Genomic DNA, 24713 nt, shown 5'->3' on the forward strand with positions numbered 1-24713 from the left:
TTCCTGCCTCCCTTCCGTTCCGACGAGGCGAACCGCAGCCCCACCCAGCCCGCACTCCCGGCCGCCCTGGGAATTGCCTCTCCCCTGCTGCCCCGCGGCTCCCCGAACCTCCCCATCCCGGACTCAGAAATCTGACGCCGCCGGGCCGGGGTCGTGCTCAAGTCTTAATTTAATGGATCAAAACACTGACTTATCACACACAACAATTTCTCCACCAAGCTTAATAAATAGAATGTACTCAACTGTACAAGAGGCTGGATAAACGAGCTTTCAACAAAATACAAGTGAATTCATGCCACCCTTTTTGTGCTGGATACACTCTCCCCCCGCCCCCGCCCCCGCCCGCGCCCCGGCAGAGCAGTGCGCCCCCTTCCGGTCTCCCGATACAGCCAGCGGAGCTCCCAAGGTGTCCGAAGTCGGGGACTTTATGCTCTGCCCTGGGGCAACGCTGCAGCCCCAGGAACTGGGGGCTCTGAAGAAACCGAACCGTTTAGATGGCTGTCGCATGCAGGAGCCCCTCTCTGTCCAACACGCCAAAAGGGGTGAGAAAAACAAATGAGAACTGTCCCCCAAACACACCCACAACACACCCCAGAAATCAACACCAACAAGCCACAAACTGATGTCCACCCCCAAAACACTGGGCCATAGGGGTGAGGGGAGAAGGGGTTTCTTCCCTTCTCTTCAGAGATGCTCCGAGGCAGGACCCTCGTCACTGTGGGGCCACCCTACGCCCCTGCAAGATGTCCATGAGGTTCTGAGCCCCACATTGCCGCGCCACCTCCAGGGGCGTGCGCCCCCAGGAATCCCGGTGATGAAGATCAGACTCCGCTGCCAGGAAGCTGACCACAGGGGCATGGCCCTCCTGCACAGCCAGATGGATGGGCAACGCCCCTGTGCCATCAGGGGCATTGACATCGGCGCCATGCTCCACCAGGACCTTCAGGGTGTCCAGGAATCCAGTGCGGGCGGCATCGTGGGCTGGGGTGGTGCCTGACCGGTCCTGGACGTTGGGGCAGGCACCTTGCTTCAGCAGCTCCAGGGCGACAGCGGGGCTACCAAACATCATGACCTGTTCAGGGGAACGGAGGGTGAGGGCCTCCCCCAAGGACAAGCCCTCGAGGAAGGAGGTCCCAAGAGAGGAACAAGGAGGAATCCTGATCCAAAGGACTCTTCTAGGGAATAGGAAAACCCCTAAGGAATACAGCGTCCAGGGAGTTCCTTGAGACCCCGGAGAACACGATCTCCTGGGAAATGGGACCCCAGGAAGTTCAGCACTACCCTAAAAAGAGAACCTTGCAGGGAGCAGGCCCTGGGGCACCTTTCAAGGAACCCAATACCGAAGAAGTCTCTTTTTAAGGAACCAGGGACCCCCGCCACCCTGCGTGCCCCACCCAGCAATAGGATAATACCAGGAAATCTGAAACTTTTTCCAGAAATAGGCCCCTAGGAACCTGATAGGGCCATGAATCGAAGACGGGATTCTAAGAAACGTCATGCACCTTCTCCGTAGTTATTGTTGCCTCTATGTACTGGGGATGCTCGCCATTACCTCAAACCATGGGATGCCTCCCAGCAAGGGTCCCCCAGTTGAATTGGGGCATTCCCTAATTGGGGGAATTTACAACCCACCCTCCAGGAGTGGGGATTACCGCCCCCTAAGTAACCAGAGAATCCCCTAGGGATGCAGATATCCAAGTAACCGTATTCTCCCCACTCCCACAGAAAATGGGGGTGTTCTGGTTTATCCTTCAAGAGATAAACCAGGGCGCCCCAAGGAACCAGAGCTGGCTCCCAGAAACTGTGATCCACCGAAGCTCAGGCCCCACCCACGGAAGGACCTACTGGGGAAATGAAACGCCTTGAGAACCAAGAGTTCTGCTGAAGATGGGGAGATCTCCCCCCTTCCCCCAACCGACCCTACCCACCCACGAAAGGAGGACACTGGAAGTCAGGCTCCTAGTTAGGTCCCCGCCAGGGCCAGGAGATGCGAGACTGGGCACCGGGGCTCTGCCCCGCCGGCCCCGGCCTCACCTGCAGCGCCGTCTTGCCGAAGCGGTTCAGGGCGTCGGGGTGCATCAGCTGGCGGTGCAGAAGGCGGCGCACCTCCTGCACGTCGCCCCGAGCCGCGGCCCCGCTCAGCCGGTCGCCGGCAACCACCTCCTCCAGCAGCATGTCGATACCGGCAGCCTGCGAAGGCCCCCCAGCCCAGAGCGGCCGATCAGCGCGGGGGAGGCCACGGCGCCCACTCGGCAGGAGCCCCCAGGGCCTGGCAGCGGTGCGCTCGGCCTGCGCTAAGCTGCCCGGCCCGGTTCGCCCGCCCCAACTCCGGCGCGACCCCCCGAGGCTCCTCCCCCTGTCAGCCGGCCGGCGGCGAGGGGCCGGGAGCCCGACCCAATCCCCCGCGGCCCGCTGGGCCCGGCCCGGCGCCCGCCCCTTGGGGGACGGCTCTACCCCCGACTCACCCTCCCTCCTCCTCCTGGACGGGCGGGGTCTGTTCTGAGGCCGCGCCGCCGTCGCCGCCGAGCCAGCCTCCGGGGGGCGGGGCCTCCGCGCACGAGGCCACGCCCCCCCGGCGCCGCCGCTTTTTTGTTTTCTTACGAACTCGCGACACGAGAGTGAGGCCCCGCTGCCCGGCGCCCGACCCCGCGGCGCCCCGCCCTCCAGACCCAGGCAGCCAATGGACTTGCGCGGCGGAGGCGGTTGCGCAACCCGGAGGGGGCGGTGTCGCTCCTGATTGGCCCGAATGCGGCGAGGGGCCGGCCGTGGGCAATGGCGGGGTTTTCGGTTTTCAAACGCGCCGGGCGAGCGGGAAAGAGAGCCGGTTTAACCGGTCCCGGGGAGAAAGGTCTGGGGCAGGCAAGTGGCCCCGGGACGCGGGCATCTGACTGAGGAAAGGGCGGTAGGCCTGGGGCCATCTAGTGGGCGGTCCCACCAGATATGAACCCGTATTGTGCGCCGAGGAGCGAGCGCACGCCAATGAGGGGCGGACTTCTGAGGGCGCGTGGAGCCCGCGACACATAAAACGCGGCTGGGGTGAGGGAAGAAGGAATCCCGTTCTGGACGCGGGAGCCCGTGAGCCTGGATGTTACCCCTGAAAGATGCACCCACTCCGCACTAGGCTCCCTCCAAGGGCCTTCGGACTAGGGCGGAACCAGTCAGTCGGTTCTAACAGCGACCCACTATGAGGTTTCCCAGGATGACAGTCCATAGCCAGCGGGGCGGGAGGAGCCCGGAGCCCTGATGGCGCTGTCAGGTAAAAGGCGGGCCCGTGCGCTCGCCAGCTGCTCTGCGAGGGATGGACAGGCCGTCTGCCCCCTGGAAAGACTTACCGCCTCGGAACCTGATCTGGGCTGGCTGTGCAGCGGATGCCACAGGATGGGCTCTAGTTCGTAATTCTCTTATTTCTATCGAGTCAGAAACCGGTAGGTTTGCCTGCGCACATTCTCCACAACAAAAGTCGAAAGGGGAAGGAGGTGGGAAGGGAGCTACCCATGCAGAGGACCAACAGAGTGGTCGTGGGGACAGTGGTCTGTAGCGTTCCTGTGGCTTTGCTGGCGTCCTGCTGGCCTAGTGATTTACACATTGATTGGGCTACTAACAGCAAGGTCGGCGGTTCAAAACCACCCGCCACTCCTGGGGAGAAAGAGGCGGCTTTCTACGCCTTTAAAGTCACTGAGTCAGAAACTCACAGGGGCGGCTGAGTTTTTTGTTTGTGTGGTTTGGGTGTTCGGATTGCTTGCTTCCTAAAATGAATTAGGGACTATCCCTTCCGTCTCTTGTCTTGGGGAAGAGTTTAAATGGCATTGGTGTCAATTCAATATTGGGCAGCATTCCTAAGAGAAGCGATCTGGCCCAGGACTATATTCGTTGTTCCTGGGCCGCTTCTGCTCATGGGTTCGACCTTTGGTGAGTCTGTCGAGATTTTACCTCCTCTTTAGTCAGCGTGGGCAGATGGGGGGCTTCTAAGCGCGTGTCCATTGCATCAAGCCTATCCGGCTTGCCCCACATAGTCCTGGTATTGTTATCATTCTCTTTGTATCTGTCGAGTCAGAAACTGTATGTTGTGTTCTAACTGTGCACATTCCCAACAACAAAAATAGAATTAAAAAAAAAAACCAGAGCAATGAGCACGGCGGTGCGGACTCAACTTCCCCTGTGGGCAGTAAGGGAAGCCTGGGAGGGAGCTGATTTGGGCGTCAACACGCCCTCTGGCGGCCGGGGGCGTAGAGAACAGACTGGGGTACAAAAATGGGAAGTGAGGCAGGGGTGGCTACTATGGCCTCATGAGACCTGACGGGTGTTGAGGCAGGAAAGGGCTGCCCACTCCCCTACCGGCGCCCCAGGGATAGGAATCCTTGCGAGTGCACAGACACACACAAACACACACACACACAGGAAGCACATTCCTAGACTCATCTCTTTAATGACATCTTAACTCAGCGGAATAGGCAGTAGGGCCTCTGGGCTCAGCAGCTGTGTCAGAGGAGGCCTCCCCACCCCGTGATCGAGGCGACAGCCCCTAAGGCAGGTCACTGCAAGAAGGCACTCATGAGGGGGACCACTTCAAGGCCCTCCCCAACTTCTTCATATAAAACCGGGGGTGGGGGAGCCGCCCCAGGGTGAGGGAGGCAGGGAGACCACCCCTTCCTTCAGCCAAGTAGGAGGCCAGATGCTGGGCTCTGGGAGAGAGGAAACTGGCAGGTCAGGGCTCTCATCTGGTCTCTGTACACACTCCCCCAGTCTGCAGCTGGGGCCTGGGAGACAGAGCCCCCCCCCCCATATCCAGGCCCCCATCTCTCGGATCTTCTAACTGGTCCGAAGTTGATAATCTGCAAGAGAACAGGTGAGGGGGCGATCTCTGAGCTGGGGGGAAAGGACAACCCTCCTGCCCCACCCCCTGCCTCAGGGATCACAGTCAAGCTCAGAGGGATATGACAGGCTTATGAATGCAGGTGCAGGAACCACATCCAGAGCTGGGGGGCATTACAGCATGCTCAGGCCCTCTCCCAAACCCCAAGACACAACCAAAACCCACCGAGTGAACGCTGAGTCATAGTGACCCTATAGGACAGGGTAGAACTGCCCCAATGAGTTTGACACTAACTCTTTACAGGAGTAGAAAGCCCAGTCTTTCTCCCTAGGGGCGGTTGGTGGTTTCCAAGCGCTGACATGGCACATTGAAGCCCAGGGCATAACCACTATACCACCGGGGCTCCCCAGAGCTGACAGAGACCTCCAAAATGAAGGCACAAAAAAACCCTTGATACTAGAACACTAAAAAGGTCAGCAATGATTCTCATGCAAAGCTGAGGAGATAAGGAGAGAGGGAAACTAGAGTCTTGGAACAACCAGAATGGAACTAAGGAGGAGAACTTAAGGTGTGGTGTCACATTTCATTGAGAACAAAATATTTTGTGGGGTAAAAAAAAGTTCAAGACAGACAAATCAAGACCCCAGGTGATGTCGTGACAAAGGGGCCGGCCCAGAACCACACTTCTTGAATTTTGGAGGCGGAACGGAGGTAAACTCCAGAGCCCCAGTCCACACACCCCCACCTCCCCCAGTCCCGGGAGTGGGCCGGGCAGCCTTACCGCCACTCTGGGTGATGTAGCGAACCCAGGGAAGGGCCTGGTAACCACTTTTCTCTATGATCTTCATGTACCGAACCTGGTGGGGGATAAAGAGAAGTGGGTGGGGGCAGGGTGAGGGGTGAGGTGCCCAGGCCAGAAGGCGAGGTGGCCCAAGTTTTGGGTGAGCTGGACCTGCAGAATAAATGTGCGACACATCTCGGGAGGTAACCAGGTGACATGGCTGGAGGAAAGGGTCCCATAGGCTGGGGGTGGGGGTGAGGGTGGAATCTGCCTAGAGAAAGAGGCAGGATACAAAGGCATACACAGGAAATCCCTTGGGGGCAGGAGGTGGTCTGGCTACAGGAATGATGGTGAAGGACTTGTGGGCCCAGCAGGGGAAGGCAGAGTGAGCCAGCCAGTGGGGGGCAAAAGTGGAGGTGGAAGGAGAAGGGACCAGGGCTGAGAGCAGAGGAAGCAATACTGTCCCAGAAGGGCAGGGAGGACTGCAGAGGAAGGGCAGGTGACCCAGGTGGAGGGACCGACCGGAATGCAGCCTCCCTGCCCCCTTCCCTCACCTGGATCCCGGAGACAGTGAAATAAGGAATCTCAAACTTGACTCCGATGGGGGGCCGGCCCTCCACCTCCTCCTTCTCCACACTTGGAAGGCCAAAGTGGGCACGCATCAGGTACTCCTTGCCCCCCTGTGGGCACACGGGGGCATCAGACACACCATTGGGGAGGGGTCTCCAATGCTCTGCCTTGCCCCCCCCCCCCGGAATCAGGTCATGTGTGCCCATCTGTCCTGCCCCAGCACTCACCGGGAAAGACTTGATGCTCCAAATGACAACGTTCTTCTCAGGCATGTACTTGGCGCTGCCCACACTGGTCTTGAAGCGTGGGGAGTCGGCATCGCTGGGGACGGGCACAGAGATCTCCACGCTGTTGGCCACCGACTGCTTCTTGAACTGCCCCTTGGCCTGCGTCAGGGAGAAAGTGGGCACCGAGAAGTCACGCATGCGTCTCTGGATATTCACCAGCCATGATGCGCCACCGCACCTCAGGCCTGGGCAGCGCGGAGAGCTGGGGACAGTTATCTTGCCCGCTTTACAAGGGAAGCAGCTGCGGTGCCCCTGAGGCGTGGAAGTGTTCATCTGGAGACACGGTCAGTATGGCAGTGCCAGGAGCTGCTCCCAGGGGATCCCTGGACACAGGGCTGTCACCTTTGGTCCAACACCCAGCCACCATCTGCCTGGAGGGCTTTTGCTTTGAAGGCTGTCACCTACTGAGCCTCTACCTTCTGACCAGTCCCTGGAGCGGAAGACCCCCAAGGAGATGGTATAACCCAGTGGCTGCAGCCTGGGGTCCAGCATAACTGGAGGATGGCCCATGACCGGGCTGGTTTCCTCCTGTGGGGTACAGGGTTGCCATGGGTCGGAACCACTCAAGGGCAAGGACAAAAACCACGATATGACAGGCCCTGTGTCCGCACTTAGCCCTCCCAAGCAGTTCTCTACAGGACAACCCATTCCTACAATCCATTTTTTTTAGACTAAGAAACTGAGGCCCTTGGCCCAAGTCACAGAACTGTTAACTGGCGCAGGTGGGATTCGAACGGAGCCTGAGCCTGTGCGCTTCACTGCCATACCTTTTCCTGACAAAGACAAATGGACAATGCTTTAGCTACCCAGGCAGAAGAACTCACTGCCATTGATTGGGTTCTGATTTGTACTGAGCCTATTGGACTGGGTGGAAGTGCCCTGCAGGTTTCCAAGATTGTAACTTTCTGTAGGAGGAGAAAGCCCTGTCTTCTTCCCATAGAGCGGCTGGTGGCTTTGAACTGCTGACTTTGCAGTTAGTACTCCTTCAGGCTCGCATGAGGGTGTGAAATGTGCCATGGGGGTGGTTTTTTAAGGGGACGCTGCTGTTTGTTAACTCAGGGAGGGAGATTGGGGCGACAGGACGGACGGTGGTACTGTGGGTTAGGCCTTGAGCTATTAACCAAAAGGTCAGCTGTTCAAACCTACCAGTTGCTCCACAGGAGAAAGACAAGACTGTCTGCCCTAATCAAGATTTGGTCTTATAAACCCTATACAGCAGTGCTCCCTGAAGTGGGCCACCCAGGAGGAGTGCTGGAACAATTGGGGGGTGGGATGTGGAACCTGCAAAAGCAGATACCTACATTGTACCCTACGGTATAGACTGGTACAAAAGTTATTCACTGCCACTGGGCATGGAGTAATTTTTAGTCCCTGAAAAGAGTTGTGCTGGCAAGAGTTCATGTCAATTAGACACTTCTCAGTAAGGTTACCCTTGGGGCTGTGGTCCACAAGGTTGGCAGTTCAAAGCCACCAGGGGAAAGGGCTTTCTACTCCTCTAAACAGCTACAGTCTCGGAAAGTGACAGGAGTCCTACCCTGTCTAAGGTGACTATGAGTCAGTATCGACTTGATAACAGTGGGCTTGGTTTAGTCTGGGTGCAGGTAGGGGCGGAGCCCAAGCTATCAATCATGTCACAGCCTGATGATTGATGCCTCCTTTGGGGCATGGCCTTTTGTTATGAGAGAGACCCCGAGTAGAGCTGAGCCCTCTTGCCCCTTCACCTCCTGCTGGATCTGAATTGTGTGGTTCACCCAGCTCCTGTTCTGTGGCCTCCTAAATAAATCAGGGACCCTCTGCCGTATGTGGGCCGGCTCAGGGTCAGAATCAGCTGGGTGGGGCAGTGGGTTTGATTTGGTTTGCAGCTTCCACGACCGCGTCCCGTTTCCATGTTGCAGAGATAGGAACATGGGGAGGGGGTGGGTGGGTAGGATATGTGCCTTGAGAGCTCCCCTCTATTCATCCCACAAGCCAGTTCCCCCAGCCAGAACCCCACGACAGGGGACGAAAACTACATCTTAGAATACATTCGTGAAGGCCCCTCCCTTAACCAAGGCCTCCGTGTCCTCATCTGGAAAGGAGGGTTCATAACAAGCCCTTGCTTGGGGCGCCAGCAGGTCTGTACAGGGCTGCTCACAGCTGTTCCAAGCAAGAGTGGCCAGGGGCTGGACACGGCCCACCCAGGAGAAAGGATGGCTGTGGTCACTGCCCAGCAGGGACTAGTGTGTTATCGTCATTAGGAGCCATAGAGTTGGTTCGGACTCAGTGACCCTCTGCACAGAGGAACAAAACATGGCCTGGTCTTGCACTGTCTGCACAATCGCTGTTTGTTTGTTGTTGTTTTTTGCCATTGTGGCAGCCACCGACCGGGTCAGTCCATCTCACTAGAGTATTCTACAGGTGGATTCTGCATCGGATGCCCTAACCGTCAGCCCCCGTGTCTGAACAAGGTCAGTGGCCGTGATCGAGGCAAGTTCTTTCACGTTCACGCAACAGTCAGAGACAGAAGGAAAGATTTGACGGGGTGAATGTGGGTGGCAGATGATAAATAGAAAAGAACAAATTCACGTCCAAATCAAAGGGAGGGTCGCCTCACTCTAGATGGGGTGGGGGAGGAGCAGTAATGGAGGGAGACACGAGGAGGCTCAGAGCAAGGACAGCTGAGAGGCTTGTCATTCTTTAAACCATATACCAAAAAACCCCCAAACTGAACCGCCGTCCTGGTGATGTGGACTCATTGCAACCCTGTAGGGCAGCGGGGAACTGCTCTTGTGGGTGTCTGAGACTATGATTCCTTATGGGCGTAGAAAGCTCCCACGGAGCAGCTGGTGCTTTTGAACTGCTGACTTTTAAGTTCGCAGCTAACCAAGCTAAACTCACTGCCTTCAAGTCAATGCTGACTTGTAGCGACCCCTTGTGGGTTTCCAAGGCTCTGTTTTGTTTTTTCTATAAATCATTTTATTGGGGGCTCTTACAGCTCTTATTAACAATCCATACATCAACTGTATCAAGCATATTTGTACCTATGTTGCTATCATTTCCAAAATGTTTTCTTTCTGCTTGACCCCTCAATATCAGCTCCTGTTTCCCTCCCCTCTCCCACTGTTTACAGGAGTAGAAAGGCCAGTCTTTCTCTTGTGGAGCTGCTGGTGGTTGCGAACTGCCAACCATGGGGATTATGGCCCAATGTGTAACCACTACACCACCAGGGCTCCTTTAAACTATGTAACTACACTATTAAACCACATAAATACTATACTAGGGGATATCCCGCAAAAACCTGGAATTGCACTGAGAAGTGTGAAGCTTTCATAGTGTGCATAACAGTGTGTGACAGTGCGACAAAAAAGGCCTGATTTGTGGCAGACAGGACTGGTTTTGCCACATGACAATGCACCTGCTCATGCAGCATCTCAGTGCGCCAGTTTGTGGCAAAAACCAGCATGCCTCTCATGCCCCATGCACTTTACTCACCTGACCTCGCTCCCTGCAGCTTCTTTTTGTTTCCAAGAATGACAGCGATTTGACAACAAAGAAGAGGCCAGGGAAAAAATGAGGGAAGTGCTGTCAGCCATCCAAACAGATGAGTTTGGAAAAAATGCTTCCAAGAATGGAATTGCAATTTTGAGAATGATGAGGGCAACGAATGTAAAAATGTGCTGGACACAAGTGATGTCTGTATGGATTGTGATAAGAGTTGTATGAGCCCCCCCATAAAATGATTTTTAAAAAAAAGAATGGAATTGCAGATTTGACAAGTGTATTAAGTGTAAGTGAGCGTACTTTGAAGGTGATAAGGTTGTTGTTTTGTAAAACATTAAACTACATTGCTTTGGGGGGATCTATATCTATATACATAGATATAAATTTTTACAAATCACTTGGCATAAAATCAGAACCAAATTTAGTGTCATTGAGTCAATTGCAACGAACAGCAACAAGGCAGAATGCCCCCTGTGGGTTTCTGACGCTAATACTTTATGGGAGGCGAACGCCTCATCTCTCTCCCTTGGAGGGGCTAGTTGTCCAACTGCTGTCCTCAAAGTGAACAGCCCAGCACTCAACCACCTAGCTGCTATGCACCTCACCACCACTCAGACTGCCGCCTGCTGGAGACCCCGGAGCCAGCTCCGGATTTCTGCCCCAAAGAACCCAGAAGGTAACAAAGGTGGGTTGTCTTAAGCCAGAAAAGTAAATTCAAATAGATCCTATATGAGACCGTGACCAAAGTACCGGAGCGGGAATACAAGGATGGGAGGGGAGGGGTCCTAAACCCACTACCCACAAGGGCCCAGTCGAATCTAACGCACAGCGACGACCCTGGAGGATGGGAGAAAACGGCCCCCACAGGGCACCCGCAGCGGCTACAAAGCCTCAGGGAAGCAGGCTTCCACGCCTTCCTCCCGCAGAGCGGCTGGTGGGTTCAAACCACCCACTTTGAGGAAGATTAACAACTGATCACGGAGCCACCAGGGCTCCCAAAGGGTCCTCAAGCTCAGTTCACCATCACTGAGCTGATTCAACTCACTGCAACAGTGCAGGTCAGGGGACAACTGTGGCTGTAGGTTTCCAACGCTGCAAAGCTTGTCAGGAGCCGAAAGCCTCCACTTTCTCAGACTGGTGAGTTCGAACTGCTGACCTTGCAGTAAGCAGCCCAGCACAGAACCCACCAAGCCACAAGGGCTCCTTTTAAGCCTCCCTCCAAAAGATCCCCTGCCATTGAGTCACTTCTGAGGTGATGTCATAGGGCAGAATTGCCTCTGAGTTTTGAAGACCGTTTAACCGTTTATGGGAGTAGAAAGCCCAGTTTCTCCCGAGGAGCAGCGAGTGGTTTTGAACAGTTGACCTTGAGGACTACAGCCCAACATATAACCACTTAGCCACCCGGGCTCTTTATCGGCTGCACAAGACCACTTTAAAGTTTTGAAAAGCATGGATGTTACTTGGGGACTAAGGTGCACCTGACCCAAACCAGAGTATTTTCATCCATCTCAGATGCACAGGAGAGTGGGATTTTGAATAAGGAAGACCGAGGAAGAATCGATACATTTGAATTATGCAGCTGGCAAAGAGTACTGAAAGTCCCACAGACTCCCAGAAACCACAAGCACATCTGTCTTGGAAGAAGTACAACCAGCACGCTCCTTGGAGGCAAGCACAGAGAGCATTCCTCTCACGTCCTCTGGACCGGTTGTCAGGAGAGACCGGTCCCTGGAGAAGGACTTCAATGCTTAGTAAAGTGGAGGGGCAGCAAAAACATAGAGAGAGGAAGACTCTCGAACAAGACGGATTGGCCCAGTGGCTGCAACCCTGGGCTTGAACAGAACCACAGTGAGGCTGGCACAGGACCGGGCAGTGCTTGGCTCTGCTGTACCTTGGTTGCCATGCATCAGAAGGGACTCAACAGCGCCTAATGGCAACAAAGAAGTTGATCACCACCACCCTGGACGGTGAGCTAGAACGGAGAGTGGCTACAACAATGGCGTCTCCCATAAGAACGAGTGTGAGGATGGAGCAGGGCCGGGCAATGTTCAGTTTCACTGTACATAGGGTCGCTATGGGCCGGAACCGGCTCCACCACGACTAGGGGAGGAGAGAGCCATGGGATGGCTGGAGGCAGGGCAGTCCGGGCAGCAGGAGCAGCTGGTGCAATGGCCCTGTGGGGACGGGGGTGGGTAGCCTGCCTGCCCAGTGTGAGAGCCAGCAGGCCCACCGTGTGGCTGGAAAAGAAAGGAGGGGCCCGGGGAAGGGAGGTCAGGCAGGAGCGAGGTGGGAGGGGCAGCGCATGCGGGGTTCAGCCGAGGCCCACCTTGACCATGATCTCCACGCGGCTGTGGGAGAACTTCTCAATGACAGACTCGATCCAGATCAGCGGCTTGACCTGTCGACGGGAGTGGGGAGGTTCTCAGAGGCTCGGGCTGTTGTCCCCTTGGTGCCCCCACCCCTGGGGGGCCGCTGCCCACTTCACCTGGGTGCTCAGGCGGTAGGACATAAGCTCGAAGTCGCCGTCGGGCGGGATGAAGGAGATGGTGCGGTCGTTGTCGAAGCGTGAGAGCCGCACGCACTGGTGGAACTTCACGTCCTCCAGCTCCACCGACTTGTTCTTGCTGCCTGAAACTCAGAGGCGAGCGGGGGCATCACCCAGGTGGGCCCAGCCACCTCCCCAGCTACCAAGGACCAGCCTGAGACCCTAACCCAGGGCCCTGGCTCCCACCGTTAATTGGTTAGCTAGGCTGTTAAATACCAAGCTGTTCTCTCTCCGGGCTGGCGGGGAATATTGAAAGGACCACGGGCTGTCAAAGGAACAAGCATATCTGTCTTGGAAGGAGTACAGCCAGAATGCTCCTTAGGAGCCAGGATGGAGAGAGCTGTCTGGCTTCCTTTGGATGTGTAGTCAGGACAGACTATTTCCGGGAGGAGGACTCAGAGTGAAGGGGTGGTGTCTAGTCTGTCAATGGGATCATTGCCAATGAGGCCTCTCTGGGAATTCCTGGATTTCCTCCTTGGAGGTGCAGAGACAGAATCAGTTTGTCTGTCTGTGTGTCTCTCTCACGCTCTCGGCTCACTTCCTCTCTACTGACAAGACACATGGCACTACGCTGAAAGACCCCATGCTCTGGGAACTGGAGGAGCCACATGGAGACCCCTGCCAGCACTGAGATGCTTACAATGCCACTGGATCCAAAGACTTTCTACCCATTGACCTGTGATCGTCCTGCATTCAGTGTCATTGCATGTGTTTCGTCAGTCTAAAGAGGACTTTATAGATTGGTATCAGAAAGACGGGCTAATATCAGACTTATGAGCTTGGACTGGACTGGGTTGGTATGCTTTCTTGATGTACAATTACCCTTTATATTAAAACTCTCTCATATACATATGAGCTTCTATGGATTTGTTTCTCTAGTCTACCCGGACTAACACAGTCGCTGTGCCAGCTCAGTGGTACCCACCACCACCACCACCAGCTCTTTTCTTTGCTGCTATTCCTCAGAGCCTAGAATGGCACTTGCCAACTAGCCCAATGACATCTAATCAAGGTGATTCTGACTTAGAGGGTTTCTTAGAAGACTGTAAATCTTTTTTTAAAAAATTATTTATTTATAAATCATTTTATTGGGGGCTCGTACAATTCTTATAATGCATACATACATCCACTGTGTCAAGAACATATGTACATTTGTTGCCATCATCATTCTCAAAACATTTACCTTCTATTGAGACCTTAATATCTGCTGCTCATTTTCCCCGACTGTAAATCTTTATAGGAGCAGACAACCTCATCTGCCCCAGAGCCTAGCAACCCCGTGCCCATCCTACAGCGCCAGTAGGGGCCTTACGCCTACACTCGCTCACTCCATGACATCGATTCTGACTCATAGCAAGCCCACAGGACAGGGCAGAAGAGCCCCTGGGGGTTTCCAAGACGGCAAATTACAGGAGTGATGCTTCTGTAATTTATAGGAGAAAGCCTCATCTCTCTCCCGCAGAGCAGCTGGTGGTTTTGAATTGCTGACCTTGTGATTAGCTGCTCAACTTGTAACCCACTACCCGCTCCCAGGACCCCCCTTTACAGCTAGCACACCCAATCCCAGGACCAGTGAGTCGATTATAACCTATCGCAACTCTATTGGACAAGGTAGAACTCTGGGTTTCCAAGGCTCTACAATCTATGAGGGCTGGAAGTCTCACGTCTCAATCACAGAGTGGTAGCGAGTTTAAACCTGCTGACCTTGCAGTTAGCAGCTCACCTCATAATCCACTACCCCACCGGGGCCCTGTACACCTGGCATTCAGCTAAACCGCAACAACAAAATAACCCTGCCAGTGAGCCAATTCTGACCCACAGTGACCCTGTAGGACAGGTTAGACGTGCACTTGTGGGTTTCCCAGACGGTAACTCTTGACTCGGGAAGAAAGCCTCGTCTCTCCTTGGCCCATCGCACACAGCAGGAGCGAAGTCAATGTCTGACCAAAAGACTGAACGGTAGCTGTCCAGTGAGCCAGCAGTTGCAGAATTCGCTGTGGCCAGCAGAAGGCGCACAAGCGCTGAGTTCAGAACCGACTGCAATGCCCTGGGTTCCCCAGTTGGGGGAGGCCTCGGGCTACCTTCTTGAGAGTCGGGGCACTGCGAGAGGGCTAGGCAAGGGCGCGTACTTACGGCCAGTGAGCTCGAAGAGCACGCGGTCATTGAGGCCCAGCCTCAGCTCTGGCATTCCGGACAGGAAGACCTTGAGTTTAATGGTGCCTACAATCTCGCTCAGCAGGACGCTGCCGTTGGCATTGACCTGGAGATGCACATAAGAGGTGGGGAGGGTGGCGCTTTACAAGTCTGGACCCCTTCCCCTGGCCCAGGCCCTGGAGGAAGGAGGTGCTCACCAACAGGTTGACAGACTCAATGACATCGATGAAGACTTCGTTCTTCTTGTACTTGAGGCCCTCCGAGCGCCAGGACACGGCGTTGGTCACGGTGGGGGGCACTCGAGATTTGCCGGTCTCCAACTTGTTGCCCTGCTGGGTGATGTACCTGGCAGCGAGGGTGAGCAGCTGGTCTACCGGGACCCACCCGAGTTCCCGCCACCGGTGGTCCAGCCCCTGGCTGGCCCTGGCTGCCCTGGCCCACTCACTCCTGCAGGATCTTGCTGTCGGTGGTCTGCGGGAAGCCGAAGTCCATGAGCTCGTCCAGCAGCTCGTAGACGATGACGAAGTTGTCCCGGATGCTCTCCTCCTCCAGCTCCTTGAAGTACTCCGAGAACACCTGGGCAGGTAGGGAGACAGATGCCTGCTGTGACTGTGGCCATGGGCTGCGTCCTCCACTCATTCGGCCCGGGAGCCAGCAACTATTTATAGAGCACCTGGGCAGGTGCTGGGGGAGAACCAGGCAGACAGAAGCCCAGCCCTCAGGGAACACTCTCAAACTCATGACGCCCGAGTTGATTCTGATTCATAGCAACCCTACAGGACAAAGCTGCCCCTGTGGGTTTCTTTATGGGAGTAGAAAGTCCCGTCGTTCTCCCGAGGAGGAGCGCATGGTGTTTTTGAACTGCTGACCTTGCAGTTAGCAGCCCAATGCACAGCCTTGCGAAGGAAATCCTTCGTATAGAAATCCACCCAAGTTCAGAGACTGACAGGGTTCTAAACCACGGGCCACTGGGGATCCGGGAATATGGATTCCAAGCTATGCCCCCAAAACGCGCAGAGGGAAATAAGTCAGCAGAAAAGAAGGGAGCATTAGGCCTGCAGGTGAAATCTACAGAAGCCAAGGATGATTGGTGGCGACTGGAGGTGGCCGGGCAGGAGGGGGGGGCGTTGAGACTGGCTTCAGGTCACACAGCAAAGGAAGTGGGAAGCTGGGGGTGGCACTCAGGCCCTCTGGAAGAGCTGATGGCCTCTGCCCTGTTGGGAGATGTCCCACAAGGAGCCAGTGAGAACTTAAGAGTGATGGGGCTCCAGGAGGTCAGAGACAGCTCTGCTGAAGGAGGTGGGCAGGGCAGGCAGACAGACAGACAAAGCAACCAGCCAATAGGAGGCCAGCACTTACCTCCACGGTCTTGTACAGGAAGGAGTACACGAGTGAGGCATTGGAGTTCTTCAGGGTGGTGGCCACCACTGCGGGCAGCGAGGTTAAGGAAAAGAGGTTATTTGGAAAGGGCCAAGGGACCCGCACCCCCTACCTGCCCTCTGCCCCGCCCCCCTCAGCCCCAGGTGGATACAGTAGAGGTTGCTGTGTTTGATCCACAGGAAGTGGACGCGGCCGTGGCTCAGCAGCGGGGCCAGGGCCCCTTCCTCCTCCCGCTGCATGAGCAGCGGCATGAAGTACTCGATCTCACTCATGGCCACATCTCCCTTGTAGTTGCGGCTGATCAGGGGCTGCGGGACGTGGAAGGGGCCTGGTCAGAGTTACCACCCGAAACCTAATCCCCTCCACCCTCAGCATCCCAAGATGTTTTTGTTTGTGTGTTTAAAGTGTTGTATTTAAAACAGAAAAATCAAAAACACAGATTGCATTTGGGGGCAATGAAAATTCTTGCGTCTTTGAAAGCTCAAGCTAAAAAGAACGAGAAACATATAATTGTTAATCTAAGAATAGAGTCTTTTTCAGAAGCAGATAGCAAACTGGTCAGATTTGTACTTGGGACGTTTCACTACTAACCCAGAAGTTTCAGAGGCTGCTATACAAATCAGTTAGTTTAAACTCCATGTGTGTGTGTGTGTGTGTGTGTGTGTGTGTGTGTGTGTGGTGGAACCAAACTTTCCCTTTATTTATTTATTTTAATCATTTTATGGGGGGATCATACAACTCTTACCACAATCCATACAGACATCCATTGTGTCAAGCACATTTTGTACATTTGTTGCCCTCATCATTCTTAAAAGATTTGCTTTCTACTTGAGCCCTTGATATCAGCGTCTCATTTCCCCCTCCCTCCCTGCTCCCCCCTCCCTCATGAACCCTTGATAATTTATAAACTATTATTGTTTTTGTCATATCTTACACTGTCTGCCGTCTCCCTTCACCCACTTTTCTGTTGTCCGTCCCCCAGGGGGTAGGTTATATATAGATCCTTGTCATCGGTTCCCCCTTTCTACCCCACCTTCCCTCAACCCTCTAAACTTTTTTTTTCTCTAAACTTCTTTTTAACAAGAGCATTCTCCTAATACTCTCACTGACGCCTCACACCTTATTGACGTGCCCCCTTGAGAAATGCAGTCTCGTTTTAAATGTTACAAAGCAGTCATAAACTAGAGTTTGCTAACAGGGGAGGTGCCTGGCCCATGTGCACCCCAAATGGTGGCACCAGCAGAAAAGCAAACTGACAACATGTTGAGCAATGCTCCTCCCAATATACAACTTGTCCACAAAGGTCCCCACTCTATAAAGATGCATCCTTTCTAAATCACAGTGAGAGGGATTGAGGACAACTGACCAGTCTTGCTCTGTTCCCATTGGCCTTTGAGGTACCGCCCTAAAAGCTGGGATCGAACAGAACAGGATGACACTTGCAGAATGTAAAATTGTAGCGGTAACACTGAGGTTGATTGCAATGGACACTGAACTCCGAGTACTAAACGGTTACGGCTGGTTTATGTAGAGCAGCGGTTCTCAACCTGTGGGCCGCGACCCCTCTGGGCGTCCAACAACCCTTTCACAGGAGTCGCCCGACTCATCACAGCAGCAAAATGACAGTGATGAAATAGCAACGAAATTAATGTTATGGCTGGGGGTTCACCACCACACGAGGAGCTGTACGAAAGACTCGCGGCGTGAGGGAGGTTGGGAACATGGTCAAGCATTGGCCCAGTACCAGACACAGAGCCGCAGCTGGACAGCTACCTCACTCGACGCTCACAGATATAAAGGTTACCCTTTCTCATTGAAATCTGACGGCAATTCATTTCTGGCGTTTTTCCAAGCTGCTGTGTGAACAGGATGCTGAGCGCCACCGCTAGACAACATGCAGCAACAGAAGGCCGGCCCCTTCCCTTCACCTAGTCTGGCACGCTTGCCAAATCTACCCTGCAGCCCAGTCTTATCTCTACCCAGGACGCTGGGAGCCGAGGTCGGATATAACAGAAGCACAGGAACATAGAGGCACTAAGATTACAGTCAACACTGAAAATGGCAGACACAGTGAGGCCGGCGAGCCTCGGCCACATCACCCTCCAGGGCCCTGGGCAGAGCCACCGCCAAGTTTTGACTGAGAGAGTCCAGGCTCTGCCCCCCTGTGCCTCGGTTTCTCAGGCTGTCAAATAGGCCTGTGCTGATTCTTGTAGCGCTTAGGTGCCTTATCGCGCGGGAAGACTTGCTGTCCGCTACCTGGGAGCCCTGGTGGCATAGTGGTTATGTGGTAGCAGTTCACAGCCACCAGCCGCTCTGCAGGAGAAAGACGAGGCTTGCTACTCCCACAGAGTAGTAGTTCTGGAAACCCGCAGGGGCAGTGCTACCCTGTCCAAGAGGGTCGCTATGAGCTGGTAGCTACTTGGTGGCAGTGAGTGACACCTGGATGGAGGTGGAAACCTCGACTCCATTTGGCAGATGGGCAAAGGGAGGCTCTGCGAGAGCAATTAAACCACGTCCCTAGCAAGTGGGAAGCCCAGCCCTCCTGTCCTCACCCGGGGCTTCACAGGATGCCAGCAGCAAGCACCCCTACCCAGAGCGACCCCGCTGCCCAAGTGACCCTGCAGGACACTGCCCCCTAGCATTCTCAGGAGGAAACTGCAAATCTTTGCAGAAGCACACCTACCCCATCTTTTCCACGCTGGTGGGGTGGCATTGCCTACCTTTCGGTTTGCAGCCAAGGAGCACTTTAACGGCTATGTCACCAGGATGCCTTTCACTGCAGAGTCAGAATAAACCCAAACCCACCGCCACGGAGTAGACGGCGACTCATAGTGACCCTACGCAGGATGTCTAAGGCTATAGATCTTCATGGGAGCGGAGAACCTCCTCACCTCCTCTCACTGAGCTGCCGGCGGTTTGAACTGCCAGCTTCTTGGTTAGTGGGCTGATACCCGACGGCGCCACTAGAGTTCCTTAACTGGTGGGGAAACAAAACTCATGACCACCGTGTCAACTCCAACTCGGAGAGCTACCCTGCAAGTCAGGGTTTCCTGTGGGTTTCCAAGACGGTAGCTCTTCCTGGGAGCAGGAAGCCTCATCGTTTTCCCTGAGGAATGTCCGGTGGTTTTCAACCGGTGACTCTGCACTTAGCTGAGCCCACTACCCGACCCGGACTCTAACCGGTGAGGAGCGATGATTAAAAAGGAAGAAAAAAAGAAAGGGGAAGATTCTCCCCTTGTCAGCATAGATTTCATAGCTGGAGCTCAACTATCGATCCTAACAGTTACGTGATGATGATGATACTGTTAAAATAGATTGAAAATATTGAAAATATATTCATAATCATACAAGCTATTGTGATATTAAAATATATACTCCTTAGAGATATTAAAACAGTATTTCTATGTAACATGAAACTTTGATATTGATATATTAATTTAACATACATTTAATATTAAATTTTACTCCTTAAATATATTTAGTATAAATATATTTAAGGAAAAACATATTTAATATACTTATGTTAAATGTCTGTTTTTTAAAGGGTGTGTGCCTTCCCCTTGGGGAATTGAAGCCCCAACTCCCAAGCGACAGGCAGGATACTCACCACTATAAGGAGGATGGCTAACTATGTTTAAGGACTGTGTTTTAATATATTTATATTAATATATTAAATTTTATATTAAATATAAACATTATTTTAGATATTTAAGGAATGGATATTTAATAATATCACAATACCTTGTATTACTAGGAGTATATTTTAAATAGTTTTTCAATAATAAAATGCTTAGGCTGCTGGTCAAGGGAGGCATGCCAGCATGGTCACTACCGCCATTGTCGTGCTATTGCCCGGTTACCACCACCGTACCGCTCCTACAGCTACCCAGTGACCAGATGGCGGAGTGGGCTTCAGGAAGAGAGAAGGAAGCCCCAAGGGGAAATTAGGGTGCCCACTGCAAGATCAGCCACTTGAAACCATCAGCAAAGAGACGTTCTACTTCTATAAGGAGTTCACTGGCGGCCATGAGCCAGCGCCAGCTCAGAGCCCCTATGGGACAGGACAGCGCAGTCCCCGGCTGTCTGAGGCCGTGAGTGCTTCTGGGAGGAGACAGCCGCATCCCCCTGGCGAGGAGGATCAGGAGTCCCACTGCTGACCCTGTGTTGTGGTGAGACACCGCCAGGGTCCTTCCAGAGTGACCGTCTCAGAAACCCACAGGGGCAGCTCTACCCCGTCTTGTAGGGTCGCTAGCAGTTAGAACGGACTCGATGCCCTGGAGGGGGTTTTTGGTTTGGTTTGAGTTGATGGTTGAGTAGTCAGGACACCTTAGGTTGCTAACTGAAAGGTCGGCAGTTCAAAACCACCATCCTCCATGGATTCCCTAATCCTGGAAAAGTGGCTCAGAAAAACACAGGGACAATCCTTCCCTGTCCAGTGAATCCATATTGGCTCCATCAAGGGCAGCGGGTGTGGTTGGTTTCGGTCCCTGGGGGAACAGCGCTGAACTCACCTGCTCTGCGGAAGTCAGAGTGGCAGCCGTCTGCTTTCACAGAGATGGCGCACCTGCCCCCACCTTTACAGGGTGGCTAAGAGTCGGCAGGGCCCGGGTGGCAGTGGGTTTGGCTGGCTCTCGGACGCCGTTCTCAGATGTTCATAATATGGGTGGTGATTGAAACAATCAATTTGGAAATACTAAACACCTGATGTCTGTGGAGGTGCTTCTCTGCTAAGCGCTGGCCCCGCACTGAGTTGCGTGATTCTGATTGGTGGAGAGCTCATTTGGCCCACTTTTTACGGAAAGAGAAATGATGGGGAAACACGGTGTCCCAGGCTCTCGGCCCATAAAAGGTGCAGGTGGGATTCACTCCCGGGGCTCCCAGGAGATTCGAGTGGGCGCAAAGAGAGGGGTGCGTAGGTTCCCACTTCCCGAGATCCTTCGGGAGCCTCCCAGGATGGCGCGGAGCGGGCCGCCGCTGGGGCTTGGGGGGCGCAGCCTCACCTGTCCGCCCCCCTCCACCTGCGCTTGGCCTCACCTTGCCCTTGACGTCGAGGATGAAGACGGCCGAGGCGGACATGGTGGCGGGCGGCGAAGCAGGGAGGCGGAGAGGGAGCGCCGGGAGGCCCAGGCGCCGCCGCTTCCTTCTTCCTGCGGAAGCGCCCGCGCCCAGGTGAGCGCCCAGGTGAGCGCTCTTAAAGGGGAGGCCGCCAGGTGAATGGTGTGGTCGGCCCAACTGAAAACCGCGGCCGGGACTCGAAGGCGGGGGCGCTTCGGGGTAGCCAGTGACCGCGGGGGAGGGCCGACGGACCCGGACTCGCGACCCCACCCACTCGCCTGTCGCTCTCGCCCCCTCCCTCCGGGCATGCCTTCTCCTCCGCCCCTCCCCCAGAATGCCAGCCCAGTGGGCCTGGGACTTCGTTCCACTCTCTCTGCGCCCCCTGCGCCCAGCACGGGGTTGGCAGTCCAGTTCTCGTTAGGCACCATCGGGCGGTTCCGATCCATAAGGACACTACAGACGGAAACACAGCCAGGTCCTGCGTCCACCTCACCTGTCCCTGTGCTTGTGCCCATTGTTGCCGTCCCAGGGTCGTCCATCTCCTTGATGCTGACCAGTGGTTAGATACATGCATTAGGCCGAACGAAAAATAGTTTAACTGGGTGAGGAGCCGGTTGCGTTCAATTTTTTTTTTTTAACAGTAGGAGAAATGTAGGTTCTGAGAGGAGAGGCCCTCTGTCCTTTGGCGAAAAGATTAACTCGCTGCTTACTTAAAAAGAGAGCGAACGGCAAGACGTACTTGGATGTTTAAGTAGGAGAAACCTGCCCCTGGAGAAGGACATCATGCTTGGGAAAGTACTCAAAACCACAGCCAAGAGGAGCTAATATCAAGGGCTCAAGTAGAAAGCAAATGCTTTGAGAATGATGATGGCCACATATGTACAAACGTGCTTGACACAATGGATGACTTGTGATAAGAATTGTACGAGCCCCAATAAAATGATTAAAACAAAACAAAACACAAAACCACAGTCAAACTCGCTGCCATGGAGGAGTCAGTGCTGGCTCCCGTGCTCCTCCGTGGGATTCCCAGAGGGGAGAAAGCCCGGTCTGCTGGTGGTTTCCAATGCCAACCATGCAGTCACAGTCCAACTGGGCACCACTGCACACGGGGATTCCTGTAAGTCCGGGGCAGTGAGAAGGAGGAAGACCCTCGGGGGGGTGGACAGACACAGTGGCCCCCTCACTGGGTTCACCTGCAACTAGTAGGTGACAGCACAGAATCCTGGGTGTTTCCTGGTCCCCAGGGTAGCTCTGAGTCCTACCGGCCTCACAGGCTCCTCAGCACCACAGTACATTCTGGAACCCAGTGGCCAGAACCTGGGAGGACGCTGAGGGAAACGAAACAAACACTGCTGGGTTTTGTTTGTTGTTGTTTTAAAGTCAAGCACAAAATCTTTATACCGTATCTGCACGCATATAAGCTGAGTTTTTCAGCACCTTTTTAAAGCAGTTCTGGTGGTAAAATTGGGTGCCTCGGCTGATATTCGGGTTGGCTTATACTCAAGTATATACAGTAAATGTCCTCCTTGGTTGAACATGCCCACTCACCACCCTCTTTTTTTTTTAAGTTTAAGAATACATCAATACTGTTTCCAACAATAATCCTTTTTTAAAAAATGTTAATGAATCATTTTATTGGGGGCTCTTATACAATCCATCCTTTCATCCATCCATTGTGTCAAGTCATCATCATTTTCAAAACACGGCTGCTTTTTTTTTTCCTTTTGGAAAAGTACGTTTAGTTCTTTTGGTTTTTAACTTTGAGCCTTTTGAGATTATTCAGAAGAATAACCCCCACTTTTTTTCTTTTAATTATTTTATTAGGGGCTCATACAACTCTTATCATAATCCATCCATACATCAATTGTGTAAAGCACATTTGTACATTCGTTGCCCTCATCATTCTCAAAAACATTTGCTCTCCATGTAAGCCCCTGGCATCAGCTCCTTATTTTTCCCCATGCTTCTCCGCTCCCCCTCCTTCATGAACCCTTGATAATTTATAAATTATTATTATTTTGTCATATCTTACACTGTCTGATGTCTCCCGTCACCCACTTTTCTGTTGTCCATCCCCCAGGGAAGAGGTTATATGGAGTTCCCCTTTCCACCACACTCTCCCTCCACCACAGCTGCTTTTAATATTGTACCTATTGTTAGTCTTTCAGTCAAAAATATTTGTGAAGCTCCTACTGTGTGTCACTGGAAGACCGATGGAGCCATCTACTCCAATAAAGAGTTCCAGTCTGGGAAACCCACAAGGGCAGTTCTACCAGGTGTTATAGGATCACTGTGAATCAGAATCCACTGCATGGCCGTGATTTTGGTTTTGTTGTTGTTACTTTGTTTCTACGAAAGGAGCTCTGGAGGCTCAGCAGTGAATGGAGGCTTAGAACCCACCAACTGTGCTTCTTGGTGAAAAGACATGCCTATCTGCCTCCATTGAAGATCCCAGTCTGCTCCGGAGCCAAGCTGACACCTAATCTAAACTATCCCAGCATGACACTAGCCTAGCACCTTGGCCCTCATGACTGCCGGGTGTAATTGTTAAGGGGCCAAATAGTGGGTGTGTTATTTTGGTCATAAGTGGGAAATGTTGGCTAAGGAAGTTGTTGATGAGAGAGGAGGTTCCCATCTAGACTCTACATGATGAACTTTCTACCACAGTTGATTCTTCTCTTTGTCCATCCACCTAGTCATTCAACTATCTACAGCATGTCTATATCATCTATCAAACTGCCTACCTATTAGAAAATAAGTTGTCAATGTGATACTCCTTTACCCTAAAAATAAATAAACCAGATTCAGGCCAAGTGCTGCCCCCTGGGACAGTTCTACCTGTGACGTGGAATCACTGAGTCAGAATGGGCTCAGCGACAGGCAAGCAACGTGACTCTGTGGTGATGAGAGAATATTGAAAGGACAAATAAACCATGGCCTGCTGGAAGAATGAGCAGGTCTGTCTCGGAAAACTAAAAACTCAGAGCAGAAGTACTGGCAAAAAATGTTGAAAGTGCTGTCGACTGGCAGAAGAACATACAAATCTGTCTTGGGAGAAGTACAGCCAGCCAGCAGGCTCCCCAGAAGCAAGGATGGCGAGTTGGGCATGAAGTCAAAACAGACCAGTCCCTGGAGAAGGATGTCCTACTTGGTCAAGTAAAGAGACAGCCTCACAATTGTCCCTAAGCCTGAACCCACTGATGCAGCCATCCAGAGCAAGCAGACACCACTGTTTATCCCACAACAAGTAGGGCCCACTCCCTTCTGATAAGGATAGTAGTTGACTGTTTTCTTGTAGGAGACCCCAGAGAGGTCAAGCCCACCGAAGGGTGACCAAGGTTAGGCCACCATCATGAATCTAGGGTCCACCCTTCTTGTCACATGTATACCCCTAGTCCCTCCCCTTCTTATCACGTGTACATCCCTAGCTCCTCCCCTTCCTGTTACACTTATGCCTATTGTACAGCCCCTTCCTGTGACGTGTGGTTACCTGTAATCATGCCCCCCTAAGTAAATATAACCCTTGGTCAGCAATAAATGGGGCCTGGACCTCCTGCCTCACCTGGGCCCACACTGTACACGGACCTGGCCAGTAAGCTCATGGCCATCCAGGAGGTGAGCATGCCACCATGAAATGGGTCTGAC

At 53.4% G+C, this 24713-nt stretch overlaps 2 protein-coding genes across 3 annotated transcripts; both read right to left on the reverse strand.

The window, feature by feature from the left end:
• Window positions 1-154: 154 nt before the first annotated feature.
• Window positions 155-2378, reverse strand: CDKN2D (cyclin dependent kinase inhibitor 2D). The gene is made up of 2 exons (XM_075536426.1): window positions 2035-2378; window positions 155-1072 (listed from the first exon to the last, which is right to left on the reverse strand). The coding sequence occupies exons 1-2, from the start codon at window positions 2173-2175 to the stop codon at window positions 713-715; spliced, it is 501 nt and encodes a 166-aa protein (XP_075392541.1). The 5' UTR covers window positions 2176-2378; the 3' UTR covers window positions 155-712.
• Window positions 2379-4809: 2431 nt separating this feature from the next.
• Window positions 4810-21086, reverse strand: AP1M2 (adaptor related protein complex 1 subunit mu 2). Of its 2 annotated transcripts, none has more exons than XM_075536452.1 (12): window positions 21045-21086; window positions 16162-16318; window positions 15990-16057; window positions 15076-15206; window positions 14828-14975; window positions 14610-14736; window positions 12417-12559; window positions 12258-12329; window positions 6392-6550; window positions 6149-6274; window positions 5595-5670; window positions 4810-4832 (listed from the first exon to the last, which is right to left on the reverse strand). In XM_075536452.1, exons 1-12 carry the CDS (start codon window positions 21084-21086, stop codon window positions 4810-4812), a joined length of 1272 nt encoding a protein of 423 aa, XP_075392567.1. The 2 variants fall into 2 exon arrangements, with proteins under 2 accessions (XP_075392567.1, XP_075392555.1); XM_075536440.1 differs by having other exon boundaries at window positions 12417-12565.
• Window positions 21087-24713: the final 3627 nt, after the last annotated feature.

This window comes from Tenrec ecaudatus, chromosome 1 (assembly GCF_050624435.1).
Source record: "Tenrec ecaudatus isolate mTenEca1 chromosome 1, mTenEca1.hap1, whole genome shotgun sequence".
In the NCBI taxonomy this organism is placed as follows: domain Eukaryota; kingdom Metazoa; phylum Chordata; class Mammalia; order Afrosoricida; family Tenrecidae; genus Tenrec; species Tenrec ecaudatus.

Coding starts and splice junctions, on each gene's coding strand:
- CDKN2D (XM_075536426.1), bottom strand. CDS start 2,175: ATGCTGCTGGAGGAGGTGGTTGCCGGCGACCGGCTGAGCGGGGCCGCG. Junction 1,073..2,034: donor TCGGCAAGACGGCGCTGCAG/GTGAGGCCGGGG, acceptor TCCCCTGAACAG/GTCATGATGTTTGGTAGCCC.
- AP1M2 (XM_075536440.1), bottom strand. CDS start 21,086: ATGTCCGCCTCGGCCGTCTTCATCCTCGACGTCAAGGGCAAG. Junction 14,737..14,827: donor TTGAGTCTGTCAACCTGTTG/GTGAGCACCTCC, acceptor GTGCATCTCCAG/GTCAATGCCAACGGCAGCGT. Junction 12,330..12,416: donor CCTACCGCCTGAGCACCCAG/GTGAAGTGGGCA, acceptor TCCCGTCGACAG/GTCAAGCCGCTGATCTGGAT.